This window comes from Xenopus laevis, chromosome 4L (assembly GCF_017654675.1).
Source record: "Xenopus laevis strain J_2021 chromosome 4L, Xenopus_laevis_v10.1, whole genome shotgun sequence".
NCBI classification, from domain to species: domain Eukaryota; kingdom Metazoa; phylum Chordata; class Amphibia; order Anura; family Pipidae; genus Xenopus; species Xenopus laevis.
Genome location: NC_054377.1, coordinates 120,981,575 through 121,001,713, shown reverse-complemented (window position 1 = coordinate 121,001,713; position 20,139 = coordinate 120,981,575). Strand labels below are relative to the sequence as shown.

Sequence of the window (20,139 nt, the reverse complement as noted above, 5' to 3'; positions counted from 1 at the left end):
GCTTAGGCTAATGGCACAAGGGGCAGACCAGGCATTTTGCAAGTGGTGTTTTTATGAACACAGGGAAAACACCCAAATTACCCTCAGTTACGTGCTATAAGGACTCGAGGGGGAGCAATGTTTAAAGGGTTAAATTGGACCCTAGCAACTGAATTGCTGCTGAAATTCAAAAATGGTGAGCTGCTAAACAGAAAGCCAATATACTATAAGTTAATTTAAAGGTGAATTCAGCTCATATCCAGCAGCACAATTATGTGACTGAGAAGATAAAGGGGTTGTTCATATTTGAGTTAACTTTTAGGTTGATGTAGAGAGTGATATTCTGAGACAATTTGCAATTGCTTTTCATTTTTTTTTTCATTGTTTGTGGTTTTTGAGTTATTTAGCTTTTTGTTCAGCAGCTCTCCAGTTTGCAATTTCAGCAGTCTAGTTGCTAGGGTCCAAATGACCTTAGCAACCATACAATGATTTGAATAAGAGACTGGAATATGAATGGGAGAGGGCCTTACATGGCGTTTGTTTTCAGATGGGTCAGTACCCCCAATTCGAAAGTTGGAAAGAGTATGAAGAAAAGGGCAAAGTGGACCTGTCAGCCAGACACAAAAAATTGTATAATAAAAGTCCTTCTCAAATTAAACATAAACTCCAATTTCTATTTTTTATTAAAGCATTCATAGCTGTTGTAAGCTCATTTGAAAATCTCAGCTGTCAATCAAATATTGTCTGCCCCTCCTCTATGCCTTAGGCATAGAGGCGGGGCAGCCAATTACTTTCACTTTCTATTCAGCACTTCCTAAATGTCACTGCTCTCCCCACATTCCCCCTCTCTCATACACTGTTTAATTGTGTAGCCAGTGCATGGGGATGGACATCAGGTCCCCCATTCTGGTGCACAAACAAGATTCTGAGATGATGCAAGGCTTGTCTTAATAACAGTGTCCACAAAATGGCTCCTGCCTGCTTGCTATAATTTTGAATTTGCAGACTGAAGGAAGTAAGATTCAAATAATTGATATAGTGTAATTAATGCTTGACTGATGTGATAAAATAGGATTTTGAATATTTTTTTTGGGTGACGGGTCCCCTTTAAAACTATAAAATAATGAAGATCAATTGAGAAGTTGCTTAGAATTGGTCTTTCTATAACATACTAAAAGCTAACTTAAAGGTGACCACCCCTTTAAGTGCTAGATAACTAAGGTGTGAAAAGTTGTACCACTTAAGGGAGAACTAAAGCATTAAAAAGAAGTAGCTAGCAATGCTAATTTCTGTCTATATTTGTTGTTAGGGTTCACGTGTCCTTTAAAACCTATATACAAGCCCCTTGCACCTTTACCCACAGCAATAAGGCCAGCACTAGGCAAAAGAGAAGATATGTACCTGCCTAGAATTCATAGATCAGGGGGAACAAGGACTGATTTCTTGGGTGAACGTGTGTGAGCTGGGGGGGGGGGAGTGATTGACTTATTGGGGAGGTAGCGTGAAGGTCAATTCTTATACAGTTACATTATTGTTACCACCAGAGCAATGGGATAGAGGTCAGCTTCATTATAGCTTGTATTGTCTTGTAACAGGCTTCTCCATCTCTTTACCCAGGCTGCTCTTCAGCTCCTTCCCAGGCTGCTTCCCACTATTCATCCCTGGGTTCTACCTTTATACAGTTTTTGATACCTGCCCCCACAGCTCCCAACTGATCAGATGCAGAGATAAATCCCCCCTCCAACTTGCCCACATCCTATTGAGCAAGTTTTTAGAATACCCAAATCAGTTTGCTGCTCCAGTAGCAAACATCCAGCCCCACTTCCATCCCCAAGAAACTTAGATATGTATAATTTGGGTAAGGGTGTGACTTGGAATGTAAACTACCTGGAATAACTGACTTTGTATTCAACTCCCAATATACAGTGAATAATATCAATTTGGCCCCAAACTTATATATAACATGATTAAATGGCATACCCAAAATGACTATTTCTTACAGCTATACAAAGTTAATGGGGTTGTTCACATTTTGGGTTCATTTATTATTATATGTGGTTTTTGAGTAATTTAGTTATTTAGCTGTTTATTCAGCAGTTTGTGATTTTGTCAATCTGGATGCTAGGATACAAATTACCCTAACAACCATGCATTGACTTGAATAAGAGACTGGAGTATGAATAGGAGACAGAAATGTGAGTAATAAAAAGTAGAAATAACAATACATTTGTAGCCTTACAGGTTATTTGTTTTTTTTAGATGGGGCCAGTGACCCCCATTTGAAAGTTGGAAAGAGTCAGAAGAAGCCAAATAATTGAAAAACTATATAAAAAAAAGTGATGGCCAACTGAAAAATTGCTTAGAATTAGCCATATTATAGCATACTTAAAGGTGAACCTCTCCTTTAAATAAGAAGTGACTTAAAGTCCAGCACGTAGGCCCGGATTTATGGCGAGTAAACAAAGGCCCAGGCCTAGGGCAGCAAGATTTTTGTAATAGCCGTTACTTGTATAACCTTTTATTTATGAACAACCTCATGCCTCTTTTAAATTAATTTTATTTCTGAGATGACATATTAGAGTCATTGTATTCTAATACAAGTACATTTACTATTCTATACCAGGAAAGAGTCATGACCTGATAGACTGCACAGTGGGTGCGTAAAATAAATATTGGTGTTTGTTCCTTGTAAAATGACCTTTGCTCTAACGTGCATTATTCAGGGGCTTTATCTGGCTTTAATGTGAAGTTATCATGTGCAAGAAGACACTTAAACATTATGGTGGTGTTGATAACATTATTTTATTACTGGAGGTTTGGGACCTTTTACTCATATTTAAATGATTTGACTTTGAAGTCGCCTTTCACAGAGAGATAAGTAATTTTGTCATAGCCGTGCCGGTTTGGGAAGGTAATTTCATGTCCGTCGGGGAGCTTTACTTCAAAATTATCTCCATTGAACTTGATGGATATCTGGAAAAAATGGAGTTTGATCACAGTTTTGATAGCAGACGGAGTAAAGTGAATGAAAGAGAAGAGCAAAAGATATATATGTGGAAATCTAATAGTACAGAAATAATATGGGTTATTTGGTGGAGCGTTATTTCGTCATTTTAAACTCTGTTTAAAAAATAACAACCAGGGGTTAAGTAAACGCTGCTCTCAATAGCAACTGTTTGTGCAAATAACTTCAAAAGCATTGAAAATGTATGAGAAATTTATAGTGAAAAGTTGCTTAGAATTTTTTTAAGCAATTTTTGATTTTGGGGTTGACTTGCCCTTTAAATCCTGCAACCCATGCCCCAAACCTTATGCTGTGTGTCCCAGTTCAGTTTTATACAGTTACATTGGTACATTTGCTCCCAATTGGCTTTCCTCTATACATAACACGATTACACATATTAATAGTAAACTAGTGATGGTTTAACCCATTTGATGCTCACCTTGGCCTCTGATCCAGGTGTGAAGCACATGTGGCCTGACCTCTGTTCTGAGTCCCAGTTGTTGCTGCGCTTGGAGTTGCACACAATTGTATTCTCATGTAGACGAGGGTTGAAATGTAACCCAATATCTGTTGCGCTGCGGCCTAAGTTGAAGGAGAAGCTGCAGGAAGTAGATAAAGATGGGGCCCAGTTAACAAACAAGCATAAACCCAAAGTCACAAGTTCTGTTCTTGAATTGTTTTTTTCTTTAGAAACAAACAATAGATATAAAACCATTTAAATAGTTAACTGTAAACTTTCTGTGCCTTATTTTTCAGCTATCAGCTCTCTGATTTAACAGAATTGCTCATTCAGTAGTTAAAGTGGCAAAGTGATATTATCACATAGGGCTCCCATGATGAGCATACACACTGCATTATCCAGCAAGATTCAGCATTTACCCGAAATCCCTGAATTATGCTTCTCACTAAATTAACATGTTTACTACTGTGATATGAAATTGACTCACTTCTTAGCATCGCCTGAGAGTGTTCCCTTAATCTTCAAAGACTCGCCACGCTTCAGTTCCAGGTTTACGAGCTCAAATTTCTCCTGTACGGATAAAAAAGGTGAAAGAATTTTTTAAAGTGAAGGATTTAGCCGGCTGAAAATCAGAGGAGATCATTTTTTAATGTTTGGTATTAGGCTTTGAATTCTAATTCCTAACTCTATTCTTCCCCCCTCTTGGAGCCAAGGGAGACAAATACACATTAGTTATTTATCAAGTGTTAGAGTTTTTTTTATACCTCAAATGAGCTAGAATGAACTCGCAACTCGAAAAAAACTTGAATGGCAAAAACCTAATTCTGCGAGTTCGAGTCCCAAAGCCCATAAACTTGAATGAATCAAGTTTTCGGTGAAAAAAATCTTGAATCGCTCAAATCATTTGCGTTTTCGGGCAAAACTGTACGAATAAAAAAACTCGAACATCAAACATCTTCAAATGGTTCAAGGGACCTCTGCCATTGACTCCTACATGACGTCAACAGGTTTTAGATGGTGTATTTCGGATTTGACCTATTTCCAGGGTCATGGTATAATAAAACTAGAATAATTCGAGTTTTCTTTTTACCCGAAAATGTGAGTTTTGACCAAAAAAAATACAACTGGAAAACTCAAGTTTTGAACCTTAATAAATTTGAAATGTGGTCAAAAAAGTTAATTAAAACTTTTAAGAGCTTTCCAAAAAGAGTGATTATTTTGGTGCCAGAATAAGTGCCTCATATGCTCTCAGATAGTAGAGGAGTAGTAGTCTAAACATCCTATCCTACCTTCAAAAAAATATGTCCTGCCCCATTGCACACTGCTTTTTTCTTTTAGTTAGTATTGGTTATGCTGACTTCTCAATGTATTGAACCAGATACTCTCATGTGCCACTGGAGGCTGTAAATGATTTTTGAGCTCTTCGTCCCTTCCTAAGCTTTCTGAAGCCAATGAGCTTCTCTGGCTCTTATATGGCCTATATCAAATGACAATAGCTTGCAGGGAAGAGGTATCAAAAAATAATCTACAATGTCAAGGTTTGTATTCTAAGTACACATTTTTAATGGTACAAATCCCATTTTTAGGTTAAATCAAATTGTATTTTAGGTATAGTGGTGCTTTTACTTAAAACATTGTTTACTGACATCTAAAAAAAGGTTCAACCCAATAAAAGGAGTAGTAATGGTCTGAGGGCCTCAGAAGAGCAAACCATAGTTATTGCACATTATGTGTATATTCACAGACAGAATCAAAGAGTTGACAAAGAGGCATTTCAGCGAAAAAAATGAAATCATTTTTACCATTTCCTCCCTAGCAGTATGTGTGCAAATAATGGAGAACAACTTGACAAGGAGTGACATAAAAACAATTGTTCTCAAGAAGGGAGCATGAAGATAATTATACACTGAATGTATCCCGTGTGTTCTCTGAGGCATGAGAAAATAGAGGGAGGCAATCATCTGCCAGCACAGTCCTGCCACAGAGAGAAAAAAGAAAGTACAAAGTGATATACTGTATGAGCATGAAAGCATGGAGAATGTGTAGAAAGGGCCATAAAAGGTGTGGGGACAGGAAAAGGAATAAGTAGGTCACCTTGTGTTCAGTACAAGTGGATGAGGATGACATTGATGGGTACAGTTAAAAACTCAATGGCTGGCAGTCCCAGCAGATGATGGCAGCCAAGATTAAAGTCAAAGAAGTTTTACCATCTTCTAAAAAGGCAAAACTTTTATTGGAGTTTCTTTCTGTTTGTATAAAGTTATCTGTTTCAGTTTCATCAGTTTTGGATTTGGATAAATACTGAATCCTAATATTAGAAAACGTGCATTTTTTCTGAACCATAAATGACCACGACCGAGCTCTTTATTAGCCCGCAACTAACTCTGCTGATTATGGGTTGGGAGGTTAATAAGAGCAAAGGCAATGATTAATTAGCCCAAGCCCAATTTATATGGTATATGAATCTTTTAAAACTTTGTTCATTCAGATGTATGTTTAGTTTAAGGGCAAAGACACACAGGTTGAAAATACCCTGCTATTGGCCAACACTGAAATCGCTGCGTTTAAAACAATCAAAGAGGATAATTGAACAAAATATTCTTGATTGTGTATTTTTAGATGATTGACTTACCCACAGTGATTTCCATGTTTGGCAGTGGTAGGGAATTTTGGACATGACAATCTGCGTGTCATTGTCTTAAAGGTCTGACATTGGTGACAGCAGTCAGTTTTGACAAATGTACTACACATTGTAAAAATGTAAGCAAATATCTGATTTGTGGCTCTTAGTAACTGCTCTAGTGCAGTTAACACATATGCCAGTAAAACACTTTGAATTATGTGTCAGGAACAGTGTCGGACTGGGATGCCAGGGGCCCATCAGAAAAACTTAGACCGTGGACCCACCGGAAAACCTTAGACAGTGGGCCCACTTTCCAAACTATTATTCCTCCTCTGTCAACCTCTTTATTCTTCTAGTCTTTTATATCTACTTACTATATTTTTCCATTATTAAGCATTTTCCCCATAAAGGAAAAGATAAGGATCATGAAATATGCTAAATGGTTAGAAGCAAGAGGCCCACTGACACCTGGGCCCACCAGGAGTTTTCCTGGTATCCCTGTGGGCCAGTCCGACACTGGTCAGGAAGCATTTACAGCTCTCTTAAGGCTTCTTCCCCGGCATCTGTAAACACTGTCTACTTCTCTGCATCCAGTATGAATGAATCACTTTTCTCTTAGGTGCTGTATCATAGGATCCAGAAATATTGCTGGAATTCCAGGCATTAAATGTACTTCACTTGAGTCATTTGCAGTTCGCCAAAGAGGATAACTGATATATTTACATTTATGTGTACATCTATCCATCTATTTATCAAGAGCTTGTCCATGGAAATAATTTAATTAAAGACAGCAGCAGGGGTGCCTGCAATTATCGCATTGGGATGTACCCAGATCTCAAGGCTTAAAGTACAGTAACAACTGTAACTTCATTGCATTACAGTGAGGAAAAAGCAAACTGTGTTGCATTTAGAGTGACAAGTAAGTCACTTTTTTTTAAATATCTAATTCAAAAGCATACAGAAGACTGTATTGTAGTGTATTGTACTATGTAAATTGGGATGTATATGGACACTATTGGTGTGCTGTGATCAAATGGTCGGCAGATCTACCAGTAAAGTTCAATGTACCCTTTGGGTACCCCTGACACACTATCTGTTCTAGGAGAAAACTGTACTGTTAAAATGTAAGAATATTTATACTTTCTATAAAAAACTAGCTTACAAGATGGTAGTTTGTGAATGATGACTTATTATATGATTTGTGTACAGAAAAATAACACTTTGCAACTTGACATAGTAAACTAGTAATCGACTTACCAAACCAAAAAGGAATAGGTATGAGCCATAAAGTACTTACTGACATGGTGAAGAGTAGGTAGAACCAGTCCCAGGATAACTGATGTACAAAATAGCCCTAACTAGTTCACTGCCCGTGATATATATACACATATATACCCCCACCTACGCATAACTTCCACATTATCCACGTTACACATTAACTGCTATGGATCCAGGATGCTGTAAAACTCAGGACTTTGCACTGGTGATATCACCTGCCATATACTGCATGTAAATAGCATTTCACCATAATGGGGATATTGTACTATGACTGCACAGTAGATATATATAACTATGACTGGGTGAGGCTATTGGCATGAAGTGACACTGCTAAGATGTCCCTGTATATCTCAGGGAATTTTTGACTATCCATTTTTGACCTGCCATTTAGTAAGGGGCTTCGTCAAATGTACAAGCACAAAATGCTAAAACGTAACACAAAAGTGTGCACATGTTGGAATTCCCAAAGGTACATGCACCAACACATTTTTCTAACTACAGTGAACTTACCCAGACTGTTCTGATAAATTACAGTACAGACAACTTCACATATTAAGACAAGGGATCCTTGGCATTACTGTCAGTTTGTATGCATTGGTGATACCAATGTAGCAAGTTGAATCAGCAGGTAATAATTGTTGTACCAAGTAAATTGGATGTTAGTACCATTATTAACTCCACATGCCATTGTGGCAAATTCACAAACCTCCAAAAATTTGCCAGCGAAGGCTTCGGTCACATCGCAACACTTCTCCAGGGTAGAATCGCCAGGACATCGCTAATTCACTAAAATCCAAAGTTGCGTCCAGGGCGCCAAATGCTGTCGAAGTTGCGCTAGAGTTACTGCGGCAAGCAAAGTGAAGTTGTGCTAGCGTTAGCTAATTTGCATACGGCGGGAAGTTAAAGTTGAATGGACGTATATGTTCACCAGGACAACGCTAATTCACTAAAATCCAAAGTTGCGTCCAGGGCGCCGAACACTGGCGAAGTTGCGCTAGCATTACTGCGGCAAGCAAAGCGAAATTGCGCTAGCGTTGGTTAATTTGCATACGGTGGGAAGTTAAAGTTGAAGTTAGTAAATCAGCAAAGTACCAAAATGTCGTCATGCTGGCATTGTTCGTAATTAACGGCAGTGCTACGAGGTGTGTTTGTGAGCATTTTGACACCTGACAGCTCAGTGGGCGGGGGTGGTAAAACTGTCAAAGTTTGCCATCATACTCATCATACTCACCCTGACCCAGCTGTTGCAAATGTGGGTCGGGCCATTATTTCTTGATAATGCTCACTATCATGTTTTCAAGCCATAGTCGCCCGATCCATGGTTGCACCAGCAAAGCCAGGGCAATGAAAGCAATGATCACAAGTATGCCATTGCCCAATCCATATCTAAAGCACTTGCCTCTGCAAATTCATTCTGTACAGTCTGGCACATAGCACGGCACAGGCAATTGTGCTTTCTTTAAGGGGTTGTTCACCTTTAAGTTAACTTTTAGTATGTTATAGAATTGCCAGTTCTAAGCAATTTTTCATTTGGTCTTCATTATTTTATTTTTTTAATAGTTTTTTATTAGTTCTTCTGACTCTTTCCAGATTTCAAACAGGGGTCACTGACCTCACCTAAAAACAAATGCTTTCTAAAACACTAATTTTTTTTTACTATTCATCTTTCTATTCTGGTCCTCTCCTATTCTTACTGCAGTCTCATTTAAATCAGTGCAGGGTTACTAGGGTAATTTGGACCCTAGCAACCAGAACAATGAAATGCAAAGTGGAGAGCTGCTGAATAAAAAGCTTAAAAAACCTCAAATAATAAAAAAATTAAAAACAATTGCAAATTGTCTCAGAATATCAGTCTACTAAAAGTTAACTCAAAGTTATACAACCCCTTCAACACCTGTGTTTGCCCACCGCAAGTTGTGCCATGTCAGACCGAAAATACAGCAACCCGGCAGGCATTATTAAAGGGATCCTATCATCAGTTAATATTGCTACTCCAGCAGAATTCTGCACTGCAATCCATTTCTCAAAAGAGCAAACAGATTTTTTTAATATTCAATTTTGAAATCTGACATGGGGCTAGACATTTTGTCAATTTCCCAGCTGCCCCTGGTCATGTGACTTGTGCCTGCACTTTAGGAGAGAAATGCTTTCTGGCAGGTTGCTGTTTTTCCTTCTCAATGTAACTGAATGTGTCTCAGTGAGACATGGGTTTTTACTATTGAGTGTTGTTCTTAGATCTACCAGGCAGCTGTTATCTTGTGTTAGGGAGCTGCTATCTGGTTACCTTCCCATTGTTCTTTTGTTTGGCTGCTGGGGGGAAAACGGAGGGGGTGATATCACTCCAACTTGCAGTACAGCAGTAAAGAGTGATTGAAGTTGATCAGAGCACAAGTCACATGACTTGGGGCAGCTGGGAAATTGACAATATGTCTAGCCCCATGTCCGATTTCAAAATTGAATATAAAAAAATCTGTTTGCTCTTTTGAGAAATGGATTTCAGTGCAGAGTTCTGCTGGAGCAGCACTATTAATTGATTTATTTTGAAAAAATTTTTTTTCCCATGACAGTATCCCTTTAAACTCTGGACTTAACACAACTCCTGTATTTTTTGCACTTTGCCCCTTGTACTAAAAGATCTCTATAATACACTTACAGGGGAATGTAATAAAATTCGCAAAGAGCAAAACAATTCGCGCCAATAAGACTAAAAATCCACATCTCGCAATGTAATATTGTTCCTTAAACTGTTATTGCATTGCGAATTTTAATTGCGCATTGCGAATTTTAATTGCGCACTCATAAGAAGTGCTTGAAGGTGTCGTAATCTTTTGGAGCAAACATAACGACTTTTACAGTAAGAAGTTTTATTACATTGACTGCGCATTGGCGCAAACTATAAAATTCGCAAACGCTTTCCGGGCTCGCAAAAGCTAAATTAAATTCGCACAAAGCAAAATTTGTTCGCGCAAAGGCATAACTTTTCGCATTGCGAATAGTTTTTCCGTTAGCGATTTTTATTACATTCCCCCGTTATTGCATTATAAGAAAATGAAACTTGCATAGTTTGTGTTAGATCATTTACGCAGGTATTGGGGGATTTTGCACATCACTGGAGAGCATCCTGAACTCGACAGAAAGTCAGAAGAAGAATTACAATATGCTAGTAGACTACTAATTCAGTAGTACACTGTTATTATATAGCATTATATAATGATGCCATTATTTATGATACAAGTCTTTTTTTTTCAGTAAACTTACACTGTTTCTATAAACAGATTCACACAATAAAATGGATGTTTGTTTGTAAACTGGATTTGTAATTATTTGTTTATTGGTTCAATATTATAATATAAAATTGTTGAAAAAAAAAAAAAAAAAGATAGAAAGACAGCTGATGTGCCAAAAGCACCAAATAACTGCATAAAGATTACAATACCTTTCTTGAAAAGTTTATTCCCCCAAACTTATTCTGAATACATTACTGCAATACACATAATTTCAAACAACACATGAAAATAGTAATTTTAAGCAGGTTTTCTTATATTTGTCTGCCTGGAGTATGTCTTCTGCATATGCATTTCTATGGTAGTTTAGAGATCACTGTCTGATCTTATCTCTAACATTGCCTGGTACTCCCATGCACAACTGTGTGGGAAATATCTAGAGCAAAGGAACTCTGCCAAGTGCTGTAAAAAAGCTGCAATGCGCTGTCCTGTACGATTTCTCTTTCAAGACAGTACTGTGGCAGACACACACGTGCTCTCCAACTTCTGTAATACCGTGGGCCTAAATTTTTCTGGCCTATATGGCGGAGGGCTGATAATGGAGGCCATTGTTGACCACTCCCTGTTTTTAAACCACGCCCATTTTAAAAAACACCCATGTTACCACAAGAACTTTTAAAACCATGTGCACATTAATGGTGGTCGCACACCAAAAAACCAAATGGTCGGTGCTCACTGCAGAAATATCCCTCATTACTCATATGTGAAACAAGTTAATTAAGTCATATTAAAGGAATTGTTCAGTATAAAAATAAAAACTGGGTAAATAGATAGGCTGTGCAAAATAAAAAAATGTTTCCAATATAGTTAGTTAGCCAAAAGTGTAATGTATAAAGGCTGGAGTGACACTACTTCCTGCTTTTCAGCTCTCTTGGTTTCCACTGTTTGGTTACCAGGCAGTAACCAATCAGTGACTTGAGGCCCCCCTTTAAGTCACTGACTAACTCAGAGTTAGAAAGCTGAAAAGCAGGAAGTAGTGTTCTGCCTATTATGTTAGACATCCACTTACTCCAGCCTTTATAGATTACATTTTTGGCTAACTATATTAGAATTTTTTTTTATTTCGCACAACCTATTTACCCAGTTTTTATGTATACACTGGACTGTTCCTTTAAGACCCTTAAATCCATATGCCTCATTCTTCCCTGTGGATAACACAGCAACTACCAGCACATGAATAAATACCTTAGGGACCCAGTAACAAGTATTACCAAATGCTAACAAACCCCCAACAGGTTCATGTCCCACAAGCAACAGGAGACAGGGAAACCTATCAGGACCACTCTAAGATGAACAGTTCATACTGTACTATGCACAGTGGCAAAATGCTTCTGCCCCTCCGTTTGTATGAGGTGTGAACAGGTGAACAATGTGGGCACTTTCAGTCTGGGTCTCAGGTGTGAACAGTACAGGGCTTTAGGGGTGTAAACAATAGAGGTGTTACAGGTGTGACCAATGCAGGGGGATTAAAAGTGTGAACAATACAGGATTTTACTGATATCATTTAAATTTACACAAGGTAAGCAGTCACAGCAGGAAGACTTTCATGTGGGAGCCACACAAAGGGGGGTCTCTGCCAAGATGTGCCAGTTGGACAGAACTGATTTAAAACATATTTTGGCTAATGATGCAAGAAAAGCCCCAAGATATTGCATAAAAGCCATTAACTATTGTATGATGGGAGTAGATCATTTGTGGGATGATCTTTTTTTACTTTTAGTAGCATTCAGCATCCCTTGCCTACAGCACTACAGGTATGGGACCTGTTATCCAGAATGCTCAGGGCCTGGGGTTTTCTGGTTAAAGGATCTTTCCGTAATTTGGATCTTCATACTATACTATGCACAGCCTACTAGAAAATCATGTAAACATTAAATAAACCCAATAGGCCGGTTTTGCCTCCAATAGGGATTTATTATATTTTAGTACAAGCTACTGTTTTATTATTACAGAGAAAAAGGAAATACTGTTTAAATATTTGAATTTGGGATACAATTTAGGGCTTCTGGATAAGGGGTTTTCAGATAACGAATCGCATACCTGTATTAGCAATAATTTTAACTTGCCTGTGTAAAAACTATAGCCATAAGCCTGAGTCAATACGAACTATAACCATACCGGCTGCAGAATAGGATGGGGTGTAAGTAACAGCAAAGTTGTGAACGCCCCTTAACAACTATAAAGCTATAAAACTATATTTATTCTGTAGAATGTTTTACCATACCTGAGTAAAAAACTCTAGAAGCTCTCTGTTTGTTTAGGATAGCAGTGCCATATTAGCTTGCTGTGACATCACTTCCTGCCTGAGTCTCTCCCTGTTTACTAATAGCTCTGGGCTCAGATTACAACAGGGAGGTAAGGAGTCAGGGGGAGAGGAGAAAACTGAGCATGCTCAAGCCCTAGACCCGGAGGTTTAAGATGAAACCAGGAAGTCTGACACAGAAGCCCACAGAAGAATGAAAGAAATGCTGTGTTTCTTTTGACAGGGGACTCAGAGCAGCATTACTTTGAGGCTTTACTGGTGTATTTATATAGACCTTTCTGATAAGCCTTACTTAATTTTAGCCTTTCATTCTAGTACCAAGTGAGTAATCACCAGGGCTGCATACTGCAATTGACTCTTTCTTACACAGCCCTGTTATGTACTTGGGCACACATTAACCATCCCACCTATTTCTGTTCTGTCAACTCCCAGGGCGTATTAGCTCATAAAAAGGATAACTCCCAGTATTTTCAGTGCAGAGTTATTGGAATGTGATCTGATAACAGAAATGTAACAAACAAGTGAAAAAAAACCCCAAATAGTAATATAAAGTGACTAAATGATTAGAGTTCTCCCCTTGCCCAGAGTGTCTACAATTCATTCAAAACTGTACACTAGAAAATCCTGCCCATTCCCTGGCTCCAGTCTGTGTGCTGTAGGTAAGTGCATGGAGGGTGAGGCCGACAGCATCAGGTCTGCAAAAGCACCACTGAATACACTAAGGTACAGGTATGGCATCTGTTATCCAGAAACCCATTATCCAGAAAGCTCTGAATTACAGAAAGGCCGTCTCCATTGATTCCATTTTATCCAAATACTCAAAATTTTTAAAAAAATATCATGCCTGAGTGATATTATTTTGGATATACAGTCCCTCTGCTTATAGCAGAAGATAATGGTGTGGGTTTCTGCACTTAAATCTACTATAGTCCACTATAGTAAATCTACTATATTATTCATTTGTGCAAGATTGTACAGCAGTACAATTTTCTACCTTATATATTGCAGGGCATGTGTATTAACATGATTTGCCAATTAACCTTAAGTGGTCTAGTGCAGTAGGAATATAAACAGAAAATATGATTAGCCACAGTGGGTTTATGGAACCATACAAGCCCCAAGTGCACTGATGGAAAATGTTCGAAATACATACATTAAATATTATTCTGCTGTCTACAATTATACCAGTGGCGTAATTTTACTCTGGGGCCTTTCTGTATGTCCACATTGCCCCCCCCCCCTCACATTGGACCCCCAGCAGTCACATGTTCTGCTAATAAGTAAAATTAAGCCACTGCTTAATACTGCCTTGTAATAGGCAACCATTCTTTGAAGTTGCATTTGTCTGCATTTACTTGCCAGCATTACCTGGAATGGAAAAGACAGCGAGCCACAGTTAAGGTCGGAAAATCCTATCTTCCTATCCCTGTTTCTTCTTTTTTTAATGACATTGGCACTAAGCATCATTTTTATTTACTGGCCTGAAAAATACTGGCCACATGGCAACCTTGCCTGCACTAATCTAATAAAGAGAAGTTACATTTAGAGCTGCAACTCCCAGAATCTTGCACTCAGTGGAACCATACCTCCCAAGATTTGAAAAATAGAAAGAAGGACAAAAAGATCTGGTGCGCATAGGGTGGCAACATTTTTTGACCATGCCCATTTGATGGCCACATTTCAGTAACAATCCGGGACTGCAGGTTGAGCTGTCAAAATCGGTACTGTCCCACAAAAAATAGGACAATTGGGAGGTATGTGGAACTATGGACTCACAGGCCTCCCAGCTCACATGTAAACTAACATAGGTGAGGTTAAGTATCAGCAAATGTAACTTAGTACAATTTGAAAAAGGACTTGAATAATTAAACAAAATAATCTTTAGCAAGCCTATTAGTCAGAGAAACATCACAGGCCTATTTATTCATTTCTCTAAAACCACAAAAGTAATTTATTGAAAGATGTTAGTAAATAGGTCCCAATGTGTCACGATGAAATAGCATTTATATGTGTGCAGGGATAGGGCTACCATCTGGCTGGTATTTTAACACCACAGCCAGTAAACATGACACCTGATACTAATTTATGTAAAAGAAGAACAAGACAAATAAAGGTTTATTTACAATGCAGGGTGCAGTGTGCAAAGTGTAAAAATAGGCTGCAATTGGATATTTCTCCTTTACTGTATATAACATGGAAATTACAGTCTGGATTATGGCAAAAAATAACTGTTATAACCGAATATTTTTCATTTCCTTTACTGAAACTCTTAGGGTAAGGTCACACTGGGCTATTCGGGAGATTTAGTCGCCTCTTCTTTGAGAAATCGCCTGTGGCATGGCACTCGCGGCTCTTCATTTTCCGAAGTCGCACAAAGTTTCCCCGTGAGGCAACTTCAGGCGACTACAGAAAATGAAGCGCCTTGAGTGCCATGCCGCAGGCGATTTCTCATTCTAGCAGGCGGAAGACAGGGGGCAGCAGTTCAGGGAGATTAGTCACCCAAAGAAGAGGTGATTAGTCGCCGGGCGACTAAATCTCCCCGAATCGTCCAGTGTGACCTTACCCTTAACAAGTTGATCCTACCTTGTCTCTGGTTTCTGAACTCATTAACCTCCTTACCTTTCTTTACTTAGGCTCATACAAATACAGTTCTATTTGTGAAATTACCAAGATGGTAAAGCTACTGGGGGTCATATATAAATGTAGAACAGTGCATATTTATTTGCATATGCTTGTTTTGCACTTGTTTTCCCCTAAATGCTTAAATACTGCATATCTGTGCCATCTTTTTTTTTTTTTTTTTGGAAATGCAAATCATGGTTAGCTGCGCATTGTGCACAAATATTTGTTATTGAATGAGCATAGCCACTGTGCATGTTTGCTGTATGTGAATATAGTATTGACCGTAACTTTGCTTATTTTAAATCGAACTTTATGTTTTGTGTTTAGTATATATGTTTCTCCTCCACCCAAGTTATTTCCATATTTTAAAAGTTCTTAAGGGCACTCACAGCACATTTTGGGCCACGTTTTGGTCAGCAAGATGGCTTTGGGGGCCACCTAGATTTTGGCCTGATTTTCAGAACCAGACAGAAGGTTTTGACCTGGACAGCTCCTCTAAAACTGGGCTGTCCGGGTCAAGAACTGACAGTTGGCAACTCTAGATATTGTATAGGGTTCCTCAAAATGCAAATTATCAGTAGCCACATCATGTACAGTAAGGCAAAGGGCACACAAGGCTCAATAGAAAAAATGCAGATGGAGTCAATGCACTCCAATCTGTTCTTCGTCTCTGCACCTACAGGCATGGTGTGCGTGCAGAGTGGATATCAACGCTAAATGTTTATAGTTTCCTTACCAATATCTATTCTTTCTGCACACAGGCCAATGCTGCTCCTCTTGTGCCCTTAGCCTGAGTGGATCAAGACTTTCAAGCTCACCCACTGGCAAAGTATCCCTGGAAATTTGCTTCACACACAGAAATAATTATGGCTATAGCATAAATACACAGGTAGGGGATCTGTTATTCAAAATGCTCGGGACCTGGGTTTTTCCGGATATGGGATCTTTTCCTAATTTGGATCTTCATACCTTAAATCTACTAGAAAATCATGGAAACATTAAGTAAACCAAATAGGCTGGTTTTGCTTCTAATAAGGATTAATTATATCTTAGTTTGGATCAAGTTTAAGGTATTGTTTTATTATTACTGAGAAAAAGGAAATAATTTTTAAAAATTTGGATAAAATGCAGTCCCTGGGAGATGGCCTTTCCATAATTCAGAGCTTTCTGGATAACAGGTTTCCGGTTAATCGATCACATACCTGTATGTGTCATGTGATATGTAACTGGTGTCCTTTGTAACTCTACCTTTGCCAGAAAGCAATTAGCTATTTTTACAAGCTTTAAAGTATTGGAACAGTTGGATAATATTCCAGATTTCTCTCTCTCAGGCAAATATATTTGAGTATATATGCTTTCAAGACTGGACAGTACGTAACATATTGCTTTGCACTTTGTGATATGTTTTAATCAGTTAAAAAGGATATCTTTCTTATACTAATATGTAGTAGTTATAGACATGGGCCTATTCTTTCCAAATGTTCTTTATTTAATTTGTCCTAATGATGCTATTTTTAGCTTTTAGACTAAATTTGAGGGTTCTGTTTATTGTTATTGTTGACCTTTCATTTCAGGCCAACTCCTATTTACCGTATCTTCCATTCTGACTTTCAAACTACTTGGATGCTGGAGTAACACTACTACAAAATTTTTTGACTTATCTTAGAATTCTGCTGTCTGAATCATACAGGTATGGGACCTGTTATCCAGAATGCTCGAGACCTGGGGTATTCCGGATAAGGGATCTATCTATAATTTGGATCTGCATACCTTTAAGTCTACTAAAAAATATTTAAATATTAAATAAGCCCAATAGGATTGTTGTACGTCCAATAAGGATAAATTGTATCTTAGTTGGGATCTAGTACAAGGTACTGTTTTATTATTACAAAGAATAAGGAAATTATTTTAAAAAAATGTTATTTTATTATAAGGTACTCTATGAGAGATTGCCTTCCTTTAATTCTGAGTTTTCTGGATTATGGGTTTCTGGATTACGGATTCCATACATGTACTGAAAGTTATTTCGCAGTTACTGAAAGTACCCCTTTAACCTTATTTTATTGGCCAGTCTCTTTTATCTGCTTAGTGCCAAATACTAATAAAGGTGCAATTAACCGATACTTATTGCTGTTTGCATTGGGTGGTTTCTTCAGGCAGCTGTTGTTTAAAATTAAACTGAGTGGGATAATAGTAGGAGAGATAACAGATAATAAAGTTCATTCAAATAGTGTAAAGTCCCTTTGCTCTTCCTTGCCTACATATACACCTGAAATGTCTGTACCTAGTACATTCACGTGATATATTTCACAGCAGTAGTGAAATGTTGAAACAAGACTAAGATATGGAAGGCATGGCAAATCCTGTTGACTCTGCTCAAACAGAACCAGATGAGAATAAGTGTATGACATTTCCAGACACTATGGTTTGAAGCCACCCTTTGTTCACCAAACTTTTTTCACACTAGGCTTTGTATATGAATTGCATCCAAAATGCAGTGTTTTCCATCCCCATAATTCCAGTATAATTTTGGCTTCAAGCACCCGATGCTATTTAAACTGATGTGATGCTGCACAAGCGTGGTTCACCTTTAAGTTAACTTTTAGTATGTTTAGCTCTAAGCAACTTTTCAAATGGTATTTGTTTTGCCTTGTTCTTCTGACTCTTTCCAACATTCAAATGGGGGGGGGTCACTGACCCCATCCAATACAGAAATAATCTGTAAAATGACAAATGTATTGTTATTGCTACCTTTTATTACTCATATTTTATTCAGGCCCTCTCCTATTCATAGTCCAGTATTTTAGTGAAATCAATGCATGGTTGCTAGAATAATTTGGACCATAGCAAGCAGATTGCTGGAGAGCTGCTGAATAAAAAACGAACTTAAAAAAAAAAAAGTTATAAAAAAGGAAACCAGAATGCTAATTGTCTCAGAATATCACTCTCAACATCATACTAAAAGCTAATGTAAAGGTGAACAGCCCCTTAAGCAGGAAATAAGTCTCGAGCGGCTGATAAGCACCTGTATGATGATTGGTTGGTATTGGCTCTTTCGCTTTGCAATCTAACATAATGTTGTACTTGCTGTATGTTTAAACGTGTACCATTCTTGGCTATTATAAAATTGGATCCAAAGTCCTCATTGTGAATCAATGCTCTGAAACCTGTCAGGTATTTAGAAAGTTCTGATTAAGTATATACAATGACCTACATTATATTAAATAAATGGAGTATATTTCATGATAGAATACAATCCTACTGTAGAAAGGAACCTTGATAAAGCAAAGCATACTGAATAGTTCTGCATTGCACAAGTGGGTGATTTCTGAAAATGTGTTGCAATATTCAGAAATGTAAGTGATTGCGCTTGAAAGGCAGGAGGTAGGGGAGGGTGTGGAAAGAACTGGATACAGGAGATACACACAGGTACAGACAGCCATGCATGATTTTCATCATCAGGTCAGGACGGAGCACTGGTGATTGGCGCATGGGAAATTTAAAAAACGATTCTATTTCATGATCAGCCATAGACCTTCCAAACCAGTGCAGGTGTGACTATGAAGATGTTCATTCATCCAGGTCATGGTATATCTAATATAAGTAATTAAAAAAAAATGCTGGTGTGGTTGGGCTTCATGCCATCCCCTAAAATCCTGCCACCCTAGACCCGGGCCTTGGTGGCCATTCCACAAATCTGGGCCTGTATATGGCCACCTTTACACTCAAAGGGGTGTATTTATCCACTGGTGAGCTGAATGAAGTGACATGGCTCATACATGACAGCACACTAGCAGCTAAATGTCATGTTGATGCCTGGCAAGTGCTAATAAAATTGTATATGTGTATAGGAGGATCGCCCTGTACATCCGCACTTCACCTTACTGATAAAGGGCAAGATCTACAGTGTTACCTGCTAGGGAAGCCATATAATGAATGAGATAGTTATAAGGATCATTCAGGGAAGTGAGCATTATATTCACCAAACCAGTGACTGGACTATAGGAGGCACCATGGGAATGGTAGGGTTTCCATAATTACTAGCTTTTATACCTTCTGAACAAAGCACCCTAATGTCCCATTTATACCACATATACACTGCATATATAATATAAGCACACACAGGGAGTGTTTGTTTGAATTAGTAACTTTTATAAATTACTTTGCTTTGTTTAACCCCTAAGGTTTCCCAGTGACAGCCTAGCAAGCCGTTACAAACTGGCACATTAATTTTGCATGATTCCTTTCTTAAAGGAAAACTATACCTCCAAAATGAATACTTAAGCAACAGATAGTTTATGTTATATTAATTGGCATATTAAAGAATCTTACCAAACTGGAATATATTTAAGTAAATTTTGCCCTTTTACATCTCTTGTCTTGAGCCACCATTTCGTGATGGTATGTGTGTTGCTTCATAGATCACCTGACTAGAAATACTACAACTCTAAGGGTCAGATTTATCAAGGGTCGAATTTCGAAGTAAAAAATACTTCGAAATTTGACCATCGAATTAAAATACTTCGAATTCGAATATCGAACTTTTTTCATCAAATTTTTATATTCTGTGGTCGAAGTAAAATCGTTCGATCGAACGATTAAATACTTCGAAACGAACGATTCGCA

At 38.1% G+C, this 20,139-nt stretch overlaps 1 protein-coding gene across 1 annotated transcript; it reads right to left on the bottom strand.

Moving 5' to 3' along the window:
* Nucleotides 1-2,762: 2,762 nt before the first annotated feature.
* lgals2.L (lectin, galactoside binding soluble 2 L homeolog) lies at nt 2,763-7,470 on the bottom strand. The gene is made up of 4 exons (XM_018257191.2): nt 7,364-7,470; nt 3,931-4,013; nt 3,423-3,582; nt 2,763-2,952 (listed from the first exon to the last, which is right to left on the bottom strand). The coding sequence occupies exons 1-4, from the start codon at nt 7,367-7,369 to the stop codon at nt 2,806-2,808; spliced, it is 396 nt and encodes a 131-aa protein (XP_018112680.1). The 5' UTR covers nt 7,370-7,470; the 3' UTR covers nt 2,763-2,805.
* Between the last annotated feature and the right edge of the window lie 12,669 nt (nt 7,471-20,139).